This window comes from Monodon monoceros, unplaced genomic scaffold, assembly GCF_005190385.1.
Source record: "Monodon monoceros isolate NGI ecotype Baffin Bay Population unplaced genomic scaffold, NGI_Narwhal_1 Super_Scaffold_14, whole genome shotgun sequence".
Taxonomy (NCBI): Eukaryota; Metazoa; Chordata; class Mammalia; order Artiodactyla; family Monodontidae; genus Monodon; species Monodon monoceros.
The window spans coordinates 35,603,622-35,624,358 of NW_021703770.1; the positions used below are offsets into that span (position 1 = coordinate 35,603,622).

General features: G+C 42.4%; 1 protein-coding gene across 2 annotated transcripts; it reads right to left on the minus strand.

Moving 5' to 3' along the window:
• Window positions 1-292: 292 nt before the first annotated feature.
• Window positions 293-19,318, minus strand: ERICH5 (glutamate rich 5). Of its 2 annotated transcripts, XM_029223146.1 has the most exons (3): window positions 19,197-19,318; window positions 2,464-3,369; window positions 293-933 (listed from the first exon to the last, which is right to left on the minus strand). In XM_029223146.1, exons 1-3 carry the CDS (start codon window positions 19,252-19,254, stop codon window positions 797-799), a joined length of 1,101 nt encoding a protein of 366 aa, XP_029078979.1. In that variant the 5' UTR covers window positions 19,255-19,318; the 3' UTR covers window positions 293-796. The 2 variants fall into 2 exon arrangements, with proteins under 2 accessions (XP_029078979.1, XP_029078980.1); XM_029223147.1 differs by lacking the exon at window positions 2,464-3,369 and having other exon boundaries at window positions 19,197-19,254.
• Window positions 19,319-20,737: the final 1,419 nt, after the last annotated feature.

Here is a 20,737-nt window from a genome sequence, read left to right on the forward strand (position 1 = left end):
CTGTTTGTTGCCTCTGAAATATATTTAAAAGTCAGTTAATTTAAAATACCTTTAACGTCAGTCAAAAGGATAACACCAATTGAAACACCTCACATAAGTATAAAATCACTAGGCGATTCAAAATGGCACATAAAACATGTATAACCTTTCATTGTGAAAATGCCTAATCTTATAACAGCACCAGAGTCTGCATTCCTTGAAGAAGAATTTTGTTACCATATTTAATACACCATGATCAATAAGGATGTATGGTAGTAGATAGACTTAAGGTGAGAAGATAATTAGATGACATACTTTCCCAGGTTCCCACCAGCTCTAAATTCTGTGATAGGAAAGAAATACTAGGTATAGTTTGCCCGGTTATTGTTGATCATTCTTACTCCATCCTAATTCCAACTGTATGACTTTATTATCATGAGCTCCCTAAAATCTGCTAACTCCTTTCTCCGGCCACCTATACTTAAAGGTTTATACTTTCTTTTAGGGTCTCACTTTCTACACTGAATGGACCCATTGCCACAGTGAAGAAAACACCCTCACACTCTTAAACGAACATATACCCTAGCTGGTATTGGCTCTAGCTATTGTAGTTTTCTTTTTTTTTTTTTTTTTGTAGTTTTGAATTGTAAGTAGCTAGAAAAACTGTTCACAGCTTAGCAGTTTTATGGAACAATGTAATCAAGAACATGATAACCACACTCCTTGTATAAAACATGTAGATGTTGAAAGATAAGATCTGTAACCACAAACTTCACTGCCGCTTTCTGTCTTCTCTGTTATAATACGCTGTGTCCGTTCACCCTTCCATCACCATACCTATATACGGGGCTGCTGAAAGACCCACAGCTTCTCCTGTTTCTTCTTCTTTTGTTTCAGCCCCTTCACTTACTTTCTCATTCTCCACATCTGTTTCAACCTTTTCTCCTGTTTCACCTGGAAAAGTAACCAAAGGTGATATTAAGAGATACTTGTTTAGCATTAGTAACAAAGTGCCCCGCAGCTGGTTTCCAAGGGGGGCAGCTCTTGCTCTTTAGGTCTAGACAGTAAGTTTCTCTGGTGTTGTCAAGAAAGGCAATTGCCCTGGGTCTCTCAGATCCTCGGAGTGGCCCTGGGTCTCTCAGATCCTCGGAATGGCCCATGTCACTTACCATTTCCGAATCTTCGCATTTTCTTATATAAAATCAGGATGCAGAATTACCCAAGAAAGACAGTAGAACATATTACAAATAGAAAATGCCATTTATATTTAATTCAAAATGTGTTCTATGGGTGCCCAGAAAGCGTCTTGTTTGGTCATTCTGGTGTTTAAAGAAAACAATCATTGAACTTTTAAATAGTTTAAACATTTAAAATCCTGGCCATTGCACATACAAATGTTTCCCTAAGAAGTCACTTTGGGCAACACTGGTCCCCGTGCTTTGCGTGGAGCCCAGAAGCAGCTGCCTCTTTTGATAGGATGGTGCTCCTGTTAACCAAGGTGCCCGGGGCTTCCCACAGCATTACATGTGCCCCTCACTTCACCCACTGTCATTATCCTAGGCCCTAAAGACTTGAGTTTGCCAACCCTGATCTAACAAATATATACCTTTACTTGCTTCTCCCTTGTTATTCCCAGAGCACTTTTATATACCTTCACTAAAGCACTTACCTCAGTAGACTGTAGTATTTTGTTTAAATTCTGCCTTCTCCCTGCTAGACTGTGAGCCCCTTGAGAACAGGGACTAACCCATTATTCCTGCAGCTAGCAGATGATCAGACACTCAAAAACTGCTGCATTAACTAATGAGAGAATTAAAAAACAGATGAATGTTTCACTTAATTATACTGTAGGGTGAAGCCAAAATTTACTAAAATGTAAAACCTGCCCTAGAAGAATTTTTTTTATTATAACGCCAATAAAGAACAGTATAGATACCGTTTGCTTTATACTGGTAAAGTACATTAAAAAAAAAACACCATTTGCTAAGACGTAGTACATTTCTCTAGTCTTCTAATAAAGATAAAAAGACTATAGGAGGACAGGAGCAGGCTGACAGTAATTTTCTAAGGATAAGAGTGCAAAGATGAAAGTGACACTCTAAGAGGCATTATTTGTGTGTTCTTTCATTAAAAAGTCAGTTCCTCCACTGACCATCTTTAATTTGTATCCTCATGCCATACATGGGGCCTGATGAAGAGTGAACTCGGAAAAATCCAGAAATGTAACATTCCTTCAATATTCCATTTTATTCAACAATGAAGCTCTAGGTTACAAATCTGGACACAGACTATGCTTTAGAAAATTTGTGCCAGAAAGTCAAATGCCTGTTTTTCAAGTATGGAATCCTTTTTGGTTTGGGTCAAATGAACTTCAACCACTGAAACAGAGACTAGAGGCACTGTGTCAGCCACCCCGGTCCCCCAGAGATGATCTTTTATGGAGCACACCTAAACAACCTGTATCTGTGACAGCATGACTTTTACCTTCAACGTGTTGGTCCTCTTCGTTAGCATGAATATTCTTGACCGTTTCCACATTTGCCCCTGTCTCTAGAATTTCTGCTGGATGTTCCATGTTTCCAACTATTCTTTCAGGTTGGATCTGCTCCATGTTTCCTGGACCTTCAGGAGTTTTATGGAGCGAATCATCCTTGACAGCTGTTTCCATAAGCTGGCTTCTGTCTGATACTTCTGGTGTTCCATTCTCTCTGGGAATCACCTCTAGAAGTTGGGACTGGTCATCTTCTCCCAGTGTTTCTTGAAGTTGCTGCTTTTCAGCTGTTTCCACAAGCTGACTTCCTTCCAATATTTCTGGAGATTCCATCTCCTTGGGAACTGTTTCTGGGAGTTGGGACTGTTCATCCGTCCCCATAGCTTCTTGAGATTGTAGCTCTCTAGCTGCTTCCAGAGGTGGAATTTTCTCAGCTGTTCCTAGGGGTGTCATCTCTCCGGCAGCTTGTGGATTCTCAGTACCTTCCACTGCTCCAGGAGAGTCCCTCTCTCCCGCTGTCCTCAAAGGTTGACTCTTGGCTTCTGCTCCTAAAGCTTCGGTCTCAGCGTTTCCTTTAAAAGGCTGAGCCTCTGTCACTGCTTCCACGTCCTTATTCTTTTCTCCTGCTCCTGGAGTATCATCTTTGCCACCTGGCTGAGATGACCCAGACTCCTTCAGTCCCTTAAGAGGCTGAATTTCCTCTGTGGATCCTGGTGGGTCTGCAGCATCCTTTGCCAGGGGCTGTTCATGGAGGGATTTAACACCATTAGCTGTAGACACAGCTGAAATCTTGAGCTTTTCTAGTCGAGGAAGGCTTTCGTTTTGTACCTTGCCATATAAAGTAGATTCTCTTCCCAGTGTACGTGGTTTTGGTTGGACAAAGCAGGACTCACTTTCTTCTGTGGTTGAAAAATACATATTTGAAGTTACTTTTTATCATTCATTTGAAAAGAAAAAAATACAAATTATTGTTTAGTTTCTATCCTGAGTAAGTGTATTGCTATCAAGAAGTAGATTTAACAGTTCAAGACAGTCCTGGGTACAGTACAGTTGAGTACAGAGAGGCCATACCATGACCCTAACATGCCCTAAGTCAAATCTCTTTAGTGTTTTCAGCTCAAATACCTAGTCTTAAGCGTGAAGATCCCCCCAAATCACAGGTTTTTTTCCTGTTTGTTCCTTGTGCACCTTCTCATGACTCCAGTCCCATATTCTAATTTAGTACCCTTTGTTTCCTCATGCTCTTTCCTCTGCCCCACCCTTTCTCCTCCTTAGGCTTGATAGAAGATTTTATAGCCCAAGAAGTGGTCCTTGGGCTGCTAGAGAGGTCTTACCTTCCCCCTAAAGCAGAATGGCCCTCAGTGAAAGGAAAGGGTCCCATGACAGAGAAGCCCCACTAGGTCAAAACTAAGATGTCTGGGAGAGAAAGTGGCAGGCACAGTCCAGCCTGAGTTTCATTTCATTTGGGGGTCCTGGTTAGAAGAGAAATCAAGAGAGAGTTGGGAAACATGCATTTTAATTCTGGCTCTTCCCCCAACTGTGTGACCTTGGGAACTTAGCTCCCAATAATCATATCTATAAAATGGCAGTGAATCTGTCTCTCCTACCTACGTCAGAGTTGCAAGAGGCATCATATCACATTAAACAATGAATGCATAAGTGCCCTCTGGACAATTTAAGAAAGCAACGTGGCAACATGTTTATACTCTTTGACCCAGTGATCCTACTTCTGGAAATTTACCCTAAAAGCAGAAACTTCAGGGAAATGCTCTGGGGGAAAGTATATCATCCCAGTATTCTTTATAACAGCAAAATCTGGAAAACAACTTAAAAGTATAATAATTTGGGGGAAAGATCAATAATCCATTGGGTGGAATATTATTGTACCATGAAAAAGATGATTATGAAGACCATATGCTAAAATAATAAAATAATTATTATATAATAAGTTAAAAAATCAGCACTCCCAGTTGGGTTAATCAAATAAAATAATGGATATAAAGTGTATATTAGCACAAGGTCTGCTGTGCAACTATGTGCTCAATAAGTTAGCTATCAATTTTATATACAGTATGATTATAGCAGTGTTGATCATTGGAAAGGAGAAAGACAGGAAAAGCAAACAGAGGGAGAGATACTGGAAGAAAATAAACCAGCATGTTAAAATGGGCCTCTAGGTGATATATTTCCTCTTCTACCTTTTTTTCCTCAAAGATAATTTTTCATCTTTTCTTGTCCTTTTTTTCCCTAAGTTACCCCTGACCCCAGCTATATATGCATATCGTTTAAAGAGTTACCTGCTTATTTAATGTAAGTTAAGATATACAACTAAGACTCAGGTCTGCTCTCTCTTTTCCCCTTCTCTAGGGTCAAATTTAGCTGTCTGGGAGGGATACTTTTTTTTCCTGTATCTCTAAGTGAATTGCTACTTCATTATTTTTTAGTTTGGGCATTTCAACTAACTCCCACTATGGAAAATAAAGACTTAGCGCTTTTTTTCTGCACCTCCATCATCCTTCACCCTCTCCCATTACGCATTCACATTTCCTTTCAATTCAGTAATTGCATATTAGTAATGATTTAAGATAGTAATCATGAGACTTCCTTTAACCTTCCAGTGGTTAAAAATCCGCCTTCCAATGCTAGTGGACGCGGGTTCCATCCCTGCTCGGGGGACTAAGATCCCACGTGCCGTGGGGCAACTTTAGCCTGTACACTCTGGAGCCTGCATGCTGCAATGGAATATCCCGCATGCCGCAACAAAGATCCCACATGCCGCAACTAAGACCCGATGCAGCCAAATACATGAATAAATAAATATTTTTTAAAAAATAAAATACAATAGTAATCATGTTGTAATTTGGGTTATATCGATATTCAGTTATATGTACACATAATGAATATGTCTGCTACGAAGAACTGAGCCATGTAGTAAACTATTACTTGTGTAAATAAGTTTTAGTTTGTTTTTCCCACGTTAGTAACTGTCATGGATCTTCACGTCCTTAGTTTATGTATTCTCATTACTTCATTTCACTGCCAATTGTTTCTCTTTTTAATACATTTATTCACATCAAATAGTCTCCCACCCTACCTCTGCGACTGTGTTTGAATCCCCCAGTGGAAAGGAATTAGAGCCTGAAGCTGGAGAAGCAGAGTTCAGAGAGGATTTTGTGAGACACAGGACACAGGCTGTGGGCCTGGGCTCCAGAGCTGGGAGGAGGGCTAGACTTCGCCTCCCCCTCCAGCCTCATTATGCACGAAGCCTTCAAATTAATAGCACAGAAGGCAACTTAACAGAAGCAATTTCTCAGATCTATAAAGAAATTCATTATGACAAGATAATTCATTTAGATACCACACAAAGGATGTTTAGGTGATGGCTGCGTTAGGGAATTGACAAGGAAATGTATTATTATGCTAATCACAGATGTCTGCCAAATTATATTTTCTGGTAAAATAGTTATTACAGTGATCAGTACTGTCAGTTAAATGAGACGAATGATTTTCATCCAGCTGTGCCAGCTGTGGGTGCATTCTATTGTCATCATTCTTCTAGAGCAGAAAGCTTGAAGGAGAAAATGTGTTGACACACCCAAATCATAGCCACTCAATTTTATATTTTGAAAAATATATTATGCTATCAGGCTAAGTCAAGCTTTTTTCCCCTAAAACCAAAAGCTTTGTGAAAATTTATTTATACACAAATGGTGTCTTACGTTTCCAAAGGATCTACCAATTTTTGCCATAACTAGAACATTGATGCCCATGATCACAGTATCGATTTTCATTCTTATATACTTTTTCTAGTCTTACTGGCGTACGTGAAGTAGGGAAATGTCCTCAACATATAATATTCTTATACTGCAACCTGAAAATAGTCAACCAAGCTGGGAAATATTACAAAAGAAGTCACTGTCTCTAACATTTTTCTGAGGTAGCCCCAAAAGCTAAAACATCTTTAAAATGATCACCAAAAATTAGAGAAAATGCGAAAAGTGTAGTGACACACTCATTTTGTAATTCATGTTGATTAACTGCACTCTGAATTTTGAAATAAATGTATTTTGGAGTTAATAACTCCTCACTAATCGCTCAGTAGTTCTTTTTCCTATGTGATAGAAGAGAGTAATCTGCCCTAAAAGGGAGGACAGAGATCTTACGATCTTGAAAATGACACCTCCAATGTACTAGGTTGGAATCCTCATTCTTCCACTTACTAGCCTTGTTAAGCCTCTTTGTGCCTCAGTTTCATCACCTGTAGAGTGGGAAGAGGAGCGGTCGAGCTGTTGTGAGGATTACATGAGTTAATACCTGGAAAACACCAGCACAGCGACTGGCACCCCCTGAACGCCAAGCAAGCTAGCCATGGAAAGCGTTACACTTCACCTGCCAGCCCTAGCAAGGAAGAGACCATGGTGGACACACAGAAAGGGAAGGTAATTCCATTCATCCTAATACTGGTACCTTTCTCTGAGCCTATTCAGAAAAAAAGAAAGATCAGAGTCAATACATGAAAAGGGTTGGAAAACAAATGGTTGTTTCAAACCCTCTCTCAGAGGACACAATACTAAAGACTACAGTGACCACAAAACTTCCTTTCTTATGCTTCGGAATGTTTTTATCTCCAGCTGCTGAGGGAAGTACAATTTGGGGATCCATCTGGGCTCCTTCCTCTTCAGCTGGAGCAGGGCATTCCAGACTGTTCTGATGTTCAGTGTGACCCCTCATCCCATCATTTACTTAACTGTGCAATCCAGACAAGTTACGAAACTCTCTGGACCTCGGTTTCCTTATCTATTAAATGGGGATATTATCTTTGCCTTTCAGGCTTGTTAGGATCATTGATAATTCTGAGGTGATATGTGTGTGATTACTCAACATGGTATGTGACATGAGAAGGTACTCAGTAAACAGGGACGCAGCCAACGGCTCTGCAGGTTTCTCAATGCATGGGGTGTGTCCCGCTGAAGGGGCAAGGGAGAGATGAACTCCAGCCTGTGTGCACCAGCAAGGTTGCATGCATCTGGGGTGGGAAGGGCAGCTTTTTCTGATTTCGTAAAGGTCCTCTGTGGGTTAGCAGTAGCCCAGTAGTAGTCAATAAATTATAGCTAATTTAGCAACAGAAAGAATGAACTGCAACATTAAAGAGCTTGGATAAACAGTCCCCTAAACACTGTAAAGTTGTCACTGTTGACCTATAAAATTCTGTTGTTACTAATGGTAAGTTTTAAATCATGACTGTTGATAGAGAGTGAAGTAGTATTCATGTCAGCCATGATTTGACCGGATTTGACTGGCATTAATAAAGGCCACTGTTAGCTTTTATATAAACAAATATGTTTCATTCTGTTTGTTGGCTTTAATTTCATTTATTCATCAAGTATTGATCAAGTGCCTACTATATGCCTGCTCTGGGCTAAGCACAAGGGTTACAGCAGTTAACAAGGAAGATCTGGCCCTCGCCATCCTAGACTTTACTGTCTGCAAGGAAATTCAAATAATAGCTACTTCCCTTATTAAGCACAGCTTGGTACCTACGCACGACCTCTTACCCAAGGGTCTCCACACTCTGTCCACCTGGTTTTGTGAATCCCCAGGATAACTCCTTGAGGTGGAAGAAGGTTCTACACCATTTCTTCTAGCACTCTAACTTGAAAAGCAGTGAGATCTTTTGTTCAAAAACAGGAGACATTTTATGCCTAATCTGTATTATTATGTAATAAATATTGTGGACAGATGCATTGTTTCCACACCCGAAGTTGTTTAAGGATGTGACTGTTTTCTGAACCCTACATTTTATCAAATCATACACTGCTCTGGGCCTAATCCTTCGGTGCTCATTATCTCTCTTGATTCTGTTGTAAATTGATCCCTGCACAAATTTGTTGTGACAGCTGAACTAACAGAACCCTTGTTGCAAGCACCATTGTGATAGGCACACAAAGAAATTAAATACTAGGCAACATTACAGAAGGGATTAGAACCAGAACTAACATACCTGAAATTCACATTATGGTGGAAGCTTTTCTACTCAGTTCGTTACCCTAATCAAAAATGAAAAGTTTCTACCCAGCAAGGAGAAAAACTTGAGGTCAATATTTCCTAATCCATGGCTAGGGCGTATCAGCCATCTCAAAGACCTCACCGGATTGTGTGCTGAGTTTTCTAGAGAATCAATGAGAAAGGGCATCCTGGTATTTTCCCTTGCTACCACCATTTCTAGGTAATGGGTTACTCTTTGCTGCGGTGCACGGGCTTCTCATTGTGGTGGCTTCTCTTGTTGTGGAGCACGGGCTCTAGGCACGCAGAGGATTCAGTAACTGTGGCACGCAAGCTCAGTAGTTGTGACTCGCAGGCTCTAGAGCTCAGGCTCAGTAGTTGTGCCACACGGGCTTAGCTGCTCTGCGGCATGTGGGTTCTTCCCGGACCAAGGATCGAACCCGTGTCCCCTGCATTGGCAGATGGATTCCCAACCACTGCGCCACCAGGGAAGTCCCTAAAATTAGTTTTGATATCGCAAGGTAAATGCAATAAAGTTTGAAGGTAAATCTAATTTTGAAATTTAACTACAGAGTAACAAGAACATGTAGTTGGAAACATACTTCTGGAATACTTGATAAGTACACATGGAGATGGGGGGCTTCTGCCTAGGGGAGAGGCTGACATTGAAGAGCTACAGAGCCAGTCATCAAACATAACAAATAGTCACCGCCTTCAGATATGATTTTCTAGTTTCATTTTCTTTGGTTTCTTCTAGACTCCCATAAGATAAACTCTTATTTCAAGAAAGGTATTTTACAGTGATTGCATAAAACATTTTAAAAAGTATCCACAGTATTTGTACTAAAAAAGGCAAGTTTCATTGATTGATGGTCATTATTGGCACATGGGAATCCAACATTTGAGCAGAAATCCAGTCTACAAAATCAAAGACTCGTCAGTGAACAAGGAAAAAGAGAGAGAAAGTGAAGATTATGTCTCTGATATGTATAAATTGTGACACTTCACCAACCTAAACAGGCCTCGCCCATGATGCTTCACTAGGAACAAGAGTGGCTAACATTTATTGAGGCACTGTGCCTAGAGCTTTACAGGGATTATCTCATTCAATCTTCCCAACAACTCCACAAGGTAAGTCCATTATTATCTCCTTTATATAGTTGAGGAAAGATTAAGAACATTTATCCGGGAAGGGTGCACAGTTGGGAGTAGCAGAGCTCAGATGTGAGCCAAAGGAAGTGTGATCCTACTTTGAAGATTTAGGTGCTTTAAAGCCAATTGTGGTTCCAGAACCTGCACCATCAGTATTACCTGGGAGGATTTTGGGTTTTGTTTTAGTGTTGACTCACAGGCCCAAGCCCAGATCCACTGAACCAAAATCAGTATTTTTAATAAGATCCCCAGATAGTTAGCTTATCTATGGCAGCACTCTGGGTTTATCAGGGAAAGGCATGATGGGATTAGTTAGGAGAGACTAAAGTGGATGACAAACACACAGAACTGATGGGTGTGGGTGTCCCGTGTTCTCCGCAGGCAGTGCTGCCCATCTTTAAACATTGGGTATGGTCTCTGTCCTCATGCTAGCATGCCATGGCAGCACAAGAGATCAGGTGAGTATATTGCTGCAGCAATGAAGCAAGGGCCAGAGCTGATCTAAGTGAGCTCCATACCGGGGAGCAAGATTTTTCTCAAGCTTCCTCATGTCCCAGAACTGGCTGGGTTTGCTAAGCCTCCACCTTGGCTAAAAGACAAAGAGGTCTTCTAATTTCTCATCTGAAATGAAGGTTAATACTCGCTGCGCCTCGCTCTCTAAGGGCTCTGAGCAAGCGGCTCCACCGATGCTCATATTGGTGGCTGTTCTCCCGGCTCAGCCACTGTGTCTGTGCCTCACTCCATCACGATGCAGAGTACAAAGGTGCCTGTGGCCAAGAGCAGGTGTCTGTGCTCAAGAAGGGAGTATTCCCATTAGCAGTTAGCAAGTCTGTGGCTGGGATGGAATACTTAAATTTTGCAACAGAGCAGTCAGAGTCACACCAGACATTTGGACCTCAAGTCTGGGTGGTTAGTGTACCCTGAGAGCCCCCCAGAAAAAGCAGCGGGCAGACCAAGTAGGATTGTGAGCCCAGGTCTTTCAGCTGACCGCTGCTACTTCTCTCTCAGGTTAGGGATCCACATGCAATTCAGATGAGTTTGCTGCCATGGTTAGTACAGATCACATTAAGGGAAGTGAGGGGGGACTTCCCTGGTGGCGCAGTGGTTAAGAATCCGCCTGCCAATGCAGGGACACAGGTTCGAGCCCTGGTCCGGGAAGATCCCACATGCTACAGAGCAACTAAGCCCGTGCGCCACAGCAAGAGAAGCCACTGCAATGAGAAGCCTGCTCACCGCAACTAGAGAAAGCCCACACACAGCAAGGAAGACCCAACGCAGCCAAAAAATAAACAAATTAATAAATTAAGTAAATTTAAAAATAAGTAAAGTATGGACTTTGGTTCATAATAATATATCAAGCTTGGTTAATTTCTTGTGACAAATGTACCCTACTAATGTAAGATGTTAATAATAGGGGAAAGTGGATGTGGACTATATGGGAACTTTCTGTACTATCTTCATAATTTTTCTGTAAATCTAAAACAATTCTAAAATCAAGTCTCTTTTTAAAAAATTATACTAGCAAAAGTACAGGAGCAAGTAACCTAGCAAAATAAGCTCTAGAAGCCTTAGAAAAATGTTCATAAAACTTGGGCCATTCACATAACCGCTTTTGTGATTTTTGAATATTTTTGTACCACTTGTGCTGTTACTGACAGTATTTTTGTCACTTTCCTTTAACACATTTACTAAAAAGAAAAAAAGCTCAGAAAATCGACAGATTCAGATCTAGACCTTGATCTTGAGTGAAAAAACAAAACTTGATCTTGGAAAAGCAATAAAAATTGAGATTTACTAAAATTGATATTAATTGATCTTTTTTATTGAGGACTTACTAGACAATATTCTAAGCCAGGGGTCAGCAAATTTTTTTCTGTCAAGGGACTGACAGATGGTAAATATTTTCAGCTTTGCCAGGCATAGGGTCATTATTGCAACTACTCAACTCTGTCATCTGTCTTTGTAGTGAGAAAGCAGCCTTAGACGATGTGTAAGTGAATGGGCATGTCTGTGTTACAATAAAACTTTATTTATAAAAACAGGTGGTGGGCTGGTTTGGCCAGCAGGCCAGTTTGCCAATGCCTGGTGTAGGCAATATTTAGGTTCCATTTAGTTCCATTAGTGTACTATAGGTACACTATAGTATTAACTCATTTATTCCTCAGAACAACTCTATGAAATAGGAACTACTGTTAATCCTATTTTACAGATGACATCACTGAGGCATAAAGAGGTTGAGTGGCTCAAAGTCACACAACTAATAAATGATCCTGAACCATGATTTAGACCCAGACAGTCAACTCCAGACCCACATTTTAAATTGGAACTCTACTGTCTCTTAGTATGTTGAAATTCTCGCTTTCACGTGTGCCCCCCACCTCTTTCTCTCTCTCTCTCTCTCACACACACACAAACACACACACACTAATTCAAGGTGTACAGGTGATTATAGCCTCTCACAACCATCTAGTCTGTAAAGGACTTCCCTGGTGGCGCAGTGGTTAAGAATCCGCCTGCCAATGCAGGGGACATGGGTTTGAGCCCTGCTCCGGGAAGATCCCACACGTCGCAGAGCAACTAAGCCCGTGCACCACAACTACTGAGCTAGCGCTCTAGAGCCTGCGAGCCACAACTACTGAGCCCATGTGCCACAACTACTGAAGCCGGCAGGCCTAGAGCCCGTGCTCTGCAACAAGAGAAGCCACCGCAATGAGAAACCCGCGCACCACAACGAAGAGTAGGCCCCGCACACCGCAACTAGAGAAAGCTGAGAGCAGCAACGAAGACCCAATGCAACCAAAAATACAAATAAAGAAAAACAAAAAACCATCTAGTCTGTAGAGGCTACTCCAGGGCAAACAAAGGAAAAGGAAATTAGCCAAAGGAAACTATGCGGTTCCTATCAGTCTTAGGAAAATGGAAAAGGATAAGAATAAGGAGGGGGAAGAAGTTCCTTATCATTACCAATGACAGTGAGAAAGAAGCAAGGAGGGCGGTTTGGGGAGGACATTTCAACAGAGGTCCTCACTGGGATGGCTGAAGGCAAATGTTCTCTCTCAGTAAGAGAAACTACTAGTGAAAGCGATAGAGCAGTTGGCTTCCCATCTCTTTAATGTCACAGCACACATAGAATATGGTATTTGTGCAGCACACGGGGCACATGGAGAAAGCTGTACCCAGAGGGCTCGGACCATCCCGACCCTGCCTCCCTAGAGGCTGGGAGGAAGGCTGGCACACTGGATCCCATGCTCACAGGCTGGGAAGCTCTGATATATACAACACAGGGACAAATGTATTTCTGTCACCAAAAATAGACTAGAGCAGCATTAGCTGGGCAAGGCTGAGAAGATAGATGAAGCAGGGCGGTCTGCAAAGGGTGGAATGTTCTCATCCTGCAGGGACCCTTTAGGACTAGGTTTTAAAGAAAAGCTGCTAGTTGGAGAAAGCAGAAAGGGCCTTTTCACTGAGTATAAAGACAAACACATTACAGGCTTGAAAAAGTATTGTCCCCGAATGAGTGTCCTGGTGAAAGGGGCAGACAATTAATTGATAAGAAAAAAAAAATACTTGATTTGATGGTATATCCTTATGACTGTAAGGGAAGAAAGCAGATCGCAAGGGCCTTTCTTTTAGTGAAGAGGAAGCAGGTCTATCACTGACCCCCAGGGGCCTGGCATGGGGGGACCTGGGGGAGAGGAATCTGGAACAGCCACAAAGGAGCAGGCCGAGGCTGGGGGCTCAGGTCGTAGAGAAGGCTTGTTGAGCAGCCTCTTGACCAAGAGTCATTTCAATCTTTAGCCTATGAAGTCAAGTTCATTTTATACTTGTCTGTCTTACACGATGTTAATTGGTGCTATTTTGATGTCCACTTTGAATTATACTGTCATGGCCATAGAGTAAATTGTATATAAATGAAATGTGACTTTCGGTGACATGGAAAATATAGATAGGGCAGAGATGTCATGATGCTTCTTGTATCTTTATACATCTTGCCTCTCCTACTTAATGTTCATTTGGACCTGTCACTTACCTAAACGGGCCTAATATAAATCTGCTCATCTCAAAGCAAGTAAAGCCATACAGATTTGAAAGTCGAGAAGTGTTTGGTATGAATAAAGAGCATGTTATCAGGCCTTGGGGGCTTTTGTCTTATTAGAAAAGCCAGGCTGGAGGAGAGGCCCAAGGACTGTTGATTGTGTCATCTGAGAAAAGAGGGTCATCTCTCTTGGATGTGGGGCTACGGCCACACAGTCACCATGTCACCAGAGCCCAGTCCAGTAGTCCTGGGGACCCTACAGCCCCTTGGGCCCTTCCACGGAGAAGAAAATGGTGTCAGCTGAACTTGACCCCATGACACACGTTGCCCTTTCTTTTCTCCATCTCCAATGACCACCCTTGTTTCTGAGTATGGTAGCACCACCTGGCTTATTTCACTCACCTTCATAAAGCGTAATGCCTATGGCATTTTAGCTGTTAAAAACAATGTGAGGCTTTGTGGTTTGGATTTTTGGGGTTCCCCCCCCGCAATCTTCATCCTTAAAGGGATGAAGCTCTGACACCCTTGAATACACACAAAAGAATGAATTCTAGCACCTGATGGCAATTCCCAAGGAAGGGTTTAAGGAATGTGAACGACAGCAACAGCTCCGGGACTGTAAGGAAGCTTCTGAGGCCATCATGATACTTCCCTGACATTAACACTCACTTGGAGAGCTATATTCTGATATTTCGCTTTAAAAAAACAAAATCATTACCTGTACTACCTACACTTATATACACCGGGATTCGAAGCCTGGCCAAGTTTGATGTTTTTTTTAATCAGTTTTGGTGAGCCTTTCAGGAACCCTCACAAGTATTCGTTTTTTATTTTAAACTTGATGTTGTAAAACATTAACACAAAAGGGAAAGAGTGAAAGTGTACATGTGAGCTGGAATGTGCGGCAATCTTACAGAAGAATGATTTCATAGAACACAATAAAGCTTTGTTTTGCTGTGTTGATCTTTTCCTGCATGACTAGGAGAGTCTCTTCACAACCCAACCCTGTCTTTTCAAGTCCATCTCGGCCAATGTTACCTTCCAGTCTTTGTTATTCCATGGGTCCTGATGCCTACTCTCCCTCTGCTTTTCTCAGTAGTACTCTCATCCCCCTGAATCCCCATCTCCATCAGTCCATCCATTTACCCAACCACTCCCTCAAGAAATATGGATTGCATTTCTCCTTCGTGGACAGCCACATGACGAGTTCTAGCAGAACCAGGACAGGACCCAGATGGAACTGGAGTTTGTGAAAAGAACAAGAGCTTCGGAGGCACACACATTGGGCTTAAGCCCCAGGTCCATCACTTACTAGCTCTGAGAACTTGGGCAAGTTACTTATCCTCCCTAAGCTGCAGTTTTCTAGCTGTACTTGGTGAAACTAAGGCTCTTATGGGGATTACATGAGATTATGAGCTAAAGTATCTGAAACCAACTGGGTGCTCCTACCTTGTCTCCTGATTTCTGCTCCATGTTCATGTTTTGATGAGGTTGCACTAATGTCAAAAGCCTTCAATTTTAGAAAAAGATGTATTATGTTGTTGATGAGAGTGTAATTTGGTACAACCCTTATGGAAAGCATTTAGGCAGTTAGCTCTCAAAATTATAAATGTGCATACCCTTTGACCTAGTAATGCCACTTCTGGGAATGGTCTTACAGTTATGTTTGCATACTTTCAAAATGATGTATGTGTAAAGGAATTCACTGCAGTCTTGTTTGCAATGGAAAAGACTGGAAACAAATCAAATGCCCCTTACTGGCGGTCTGGGTAAATAAATTACACAACGGATTCTTAAACGAGGGTAAAAAAGGAGAAAGAAGTACTCTATATTATAGAGAGATTATAGAAAGAGCTCCATATTTTTAGCTGAAAGAACAAGGTAAAGAATAATGGGTATAATACACTATATTTTATGAATAAAGATGGGAGAGGGAAATAATATTTGCAGTATATAAAGAAACTTTGGAACAATATACAAAAAAAAAAAAGAAAACCTAATAAAAGTATTTACCCATGGCTGTGATTGGAACTAAGCAGATGGTGGGGCTAGGGTGGGAGGTATACTTTTCACTGTACGCATTTTTCAAATGTTTTCAATTTTTTGAACCACACACACAGTTCTTATATTCCATTATAATTAGCTGTATGTAATAATCAGGCCCACCACAAAGACTTACTGAGCATTCTCTGTGCCAAGCTCTAGAGGTGACACAAAGACATACAAGACTCAGTCCAGAGACTTCTAGCACTTGAATGAAAGTGATCCCATTTATATAATATGTGTATGCCAGAAAAGCCTATAAAGCTCATTTTAATGTTAATGATGTTTGTTCTTCAATTACAAAGGAGAAGTGTTTGTCTACTTAGGACTGAAATGTCACTGTGTGAAAATATTGGTTGATGACTGAAGGTATTTCTACCGTACAAAGATCAATTCACATAACTGTGAAATTCAGCCCTCTTCCTATTACCTAGGCAGTGTGGACTCCAAGCCGCTAGTGAGTTGAGATAAGAACAAACACACGATTACAGCTGTCAGTGGAAATGTACACGCTAACCTAGCAAAGAATTTGTCAATAATTACCATCTGTTTACTCTGTCCACATTGGTGCTTAAGCTATAAAATCTCAGGAAGAAGTCTGCCAGAAATGGATGGCATTTATATCAGGAAAGAGTGGAACAGTAATCACACCTAGAAACAGGGGGCTGGTAGCACAGGGAGGAAGGTTCGGATGCCAAAGACCTGGAAACCTTTGGGTCCATTAATGTCTATGAAGTCAACAGAATCTCTGTGTTCAGATTCATCAGCTCCTCAAGGCACTGAAAGGAATAAAAATCGTCCTAATATGTAGAACACGCTTCCTTGAACACAAGAAATTCCAAATTCAATCTGTCTAGTCGTCCTTTGGAAAAGAAAAGCCTCTTTCCTCACACATTTCAGGGCATTCAGTAAAAATCTATGTGTGACTACCACTTACCAGGCTCTGTTCTGCACTTTGAGTAGCACTGGATAATTATTTACACCAGAGGCCAGTCTCTACCTCTGTCCTCGTCCCCTTCCCCCCACATCTCTTTCCCTAGTGAGTCATCTTTTGGAGGTGATGGAAAGCAGCTCAGTGGGATTCGGTGTCTGATGGGTCAGAGCAAATGTCTGCATGAGATCAATCGTATGGACTATTCCTATTCAGCCTAACAGCTACCTGACCAGTAGTAACTATCTGATTCGTTGGAGCCCAGAAAATAAGTATTATACCTCCATATTTTAGTGTTACAGGATTTTAGAGCTGTAAGAGATCTTAGAGGTAATCTAGTCCAAGCCATTATTTTATGATGCTTTTGCTTCTAGGCTAATACTGCACTATGTATAACAGTTCTTAAGCCAGTTACAGAAAATTGTTAGGTGGAACTGTACAAACAGTAATCCAGTCTACAGGCTAATTGATGTATTTTAGCTTTAACTCATAGAGTTCTAAGGTTGATATTGTGAATTTTAAAAGAATCTCTTATGATATGAAGATTATCTGTAGCTCTATGGGAGGGCACAGGAAACTTCTCTACATCTATGTAGCTGCTGAAAATATCTCTAAGGCTAAATGTCCTCCAAATATTCCTAGTTTAAACTTGGAAGCAAATATAAACTTCACATTTTACTGACTCTTACTTAGGGATAAATATTTTACTTGTGATAATATTTATTATATTTATATCATATTAATATATTATGTGCATGTATTATAATATTTCTATAATAAACTCTATTATACTATTAAATTTATTAAATTATAATAAATACTCTATTATACTTTACTATATTTCTTTTGTTGTTTGCATAGTGGATGACCACACACCTAATGGGGAACCAGAGTGATTTGAGACAAAAACAGGTTTAAATCTAGTTATCACAAACTGTTTAAGGAGGAAAAGAACAGATGAAAGGTCAAGTTCTAGAATCACAGACCTGAGTTCAAAGCCCAGCTCTGACTCTCAAGGAGCCCCGCAACCTTGGACAAATTATTTACTCTTCTCTGTAAAATGGGGATGATCATAATACTTTGTCAAAGCATTGTTATAAGGATTAAATGAAGTAATTCATTCAAAAATCATGTGCCAAGCATTGTTAAGCACTGGGGGTACAGTGAGTAAATGCATGTAGGGGACATTTAATAACCTTGGACTATTTTTATCTAAAAGCACATAAACACAGGCTTAGGGTTGTATATGGAATTTAAGGAAGTTGTGAGCTACAGAAACAGGAATGAATTATTTATGGGGCCTCCAAGACCATGGAGTTGAAATGCTAATGAACATACAATAGTATCCGATTACAAGAGAGTACTGTCTGAGGATCAGAAGCAAAATACACCTGTTGATTGATTCGAGAAGTGCATTGAGCAATTTATGCAGTGTATTAATTGATTTTCTATGCAACTGGTTGTTACTCGTTTTAACACTTCTTTCAGAACAACATCCGCGAAAACTTAGAACAGCAATGAGATCATGAATAAAAAATGAAACGGTGTGACTCATGTGGATGGTTATTTATACTGGCGATAAAATGCTTTTTAAAACAAGGTTGCTAAAAAAAAAAAAAAAGACAAGGTTACTCATTCTTTTCTGAGAGGATTAAAAAACCCTTCCATCCGTTGGACACTTCTGTCCCTCCCCAAGAGTAACAACATTCCCTACAATCATTTGTTTAACTTGTTTGTTGTCTGTCTCTTCCAACCTCAACCCCCAAGAGTAGGGTCACTTACATTGAATACCTTCAGCATCTAGCCAAGCACCTGGCTGTTATACAGTAGACACTTAGATAACATGTTGAATTTCTATATAGGATTCAGTGAAGACCACTTTTTTATCACATGCATATTCGTCAAGAAATACTTAAGTCAAGGATAGAGGAAAATGTATCTGACCTCTTTAAAAGTGCAGGAACCGGGGCTTCCCTAATGGCGCAGGGGTTGAGAGTCTGCCTGCCGATGCAGGGGACGCGGGTTCATGCCCCGGTCCGGGAGGATGCCACGTGCCGCGGAGCGGCTGGGCCAGTGAGCCATGGCCGCTGAGCCTGCGCGTCCGGAGCCTGTGCTCCGCAACGGGAGAGGCCACAACAGTGAGAGGCCCGCGTACCGCAAAAAAAAAAAAGTGCAGGAACCTATTTGATGGAGTAATCTGAAATCTCGTACGTTTAAGAGATTAACAGCAGTTATCCTCAATTGAGGAAATTCCGCCTCTGTTGAAGAGAACGCTGTGGCTGAACGCGTTAGGGATTTAAGGCGAACTCCCCGCGGTCACACACCCCAGCAGGACCTTCCCACGCCTGGGCTCTCGCGGGGGGCAACGTGCGCGGCGGAGCGCGCGGGAACCGCCGCATCCTGGGGTACAGCAGCGCCGCTCCGGGTTCCACTCGCATCCTCAGGGAGGAGCTGCCCCCTGCCGGGCCGCCTGGGCACGAGACGCACCTGACGGACACCCAGAGAGCGAACGACCCGAAGCCCGAGGCCCGGGCGGGGGTGGGGCCGGGTCCCCTGCTCACCGCTGCGGGGCCTGATGCCGTCGCCGGCCTTGTTGAGGGCGCTGCTGGAGCAGCCCATCGCGGGCAGGAGGGCGCCCGGCGGGCGAGCGCGGCCCCCTGTCCCAGCTCCGCGCGGGCTTGGGTCCCCGAGTCCGGATCCCGCGCGAACCGCTGCCTCAGCACCAGTTCCTCCGACTTCGCGCGGCCGCTCCCGCGGCTGCAGAGCGCAAGCCTGGAAAGGAAAGCGAGCCGCTCGCTGGGGGAAGGAGCCAGGGTGGGGACAGCAAGGACGCAGAAGAAGACAGAGACAAGGAAGGAGCCAGGTAGGGAGAAGGTGGAGAGGGTGGGAAAGGCAGAGAGGAAAAGGGCTTCAGCAGCGACAGGGATGATGTCAGGGAGGGAGAGGGCGAAGGCCTGGGAGGGCTCATCTGAATCATCGCGAAATCTCTGGGGAGGGGAGGAGGCGATTGTAGCCAGTGGTATTGATTGGTGACTAGATTTGTGATGACAGTCTTCTTACATAATTTCAGTACTGTTACCACAAGGAAGTTTAACGTTGATAACATACTATTTAATCCACTGTCTCTTCAGGTGTTGTCAGTTGTCCAACTCAGGACCACACATAGCATTTAGGTGTCGTGCCTCTCTCGTTTGCTTTAACGAACTAAAGTAGTTCATCAGTCTTTCTTCGTCTTTCGTTTCTCGTTTTGTTTTGTTTTTTCTTTGTTTTGAGAACAGGCCATGTATTTTGTAGAAAGTTTCTGTTTGAGTTTGATGTTTCCTCATGATTGTTTTCAGGTGATGCAGTTTTGTCTGGAATGGGCAGACGTTAGTTGTCTGTGGATTCATATAAAGGGGCACATGATGTCAGTTTGCCCTATTATTGGTGATATAACTTTTTGCTGCGTGCGGGCTTTCTCTAGGTGCGGCAAGCAGGGGCTACTCTTTTTTTTTTTTCTTTCTTTTTTTTGCGGTACGCGGGCCTCTCCCTGCTGTGGCCTCTCCCGTTGCGGAGCACAGGCTCCAGACGCGCAGGCTCAGCGGCCATGGCTTACGGGCCCAGCCGCCCCAAGGCATGCGGGATCCTCCCGGACCGGGCACGAACCCGTGTCCCCTGCATCGGCAGGCGGACTCTCAACCACTGCGCCACCAGGGAAGCCCCCTAATCTCCTTTTCTTATAAGGACACCAGTCATATTGGATTGACATCATTTACCTTAATTACCTCTATAAAGGCCCTAGCTTCAAACACAGCCACGTTATAAGGTATAGGGAGTTAGAGCTCCAACATACAAATTTGGTGGGGACACGATCAGCTCATAACACCATCATTATTTATTTTGATGCTCAAATTGCCTAAAATTTGTCATATTTCCCTCTATGGGTCATGGGGTACACAGCTATGGACATTACCATATGTTTAGAGGTCTCTCCCTCCCTCCCTCCCTTCATTCCCATCTTTCCTTCTCCTCCCCCTCCCGATGCCGTCTCTATTCTCTCTCTCCATCTTCCTCTCCCTCTCCCTTCTGCAGCGCAAGCCTGATGAAGCCTTGGCCATCCAGC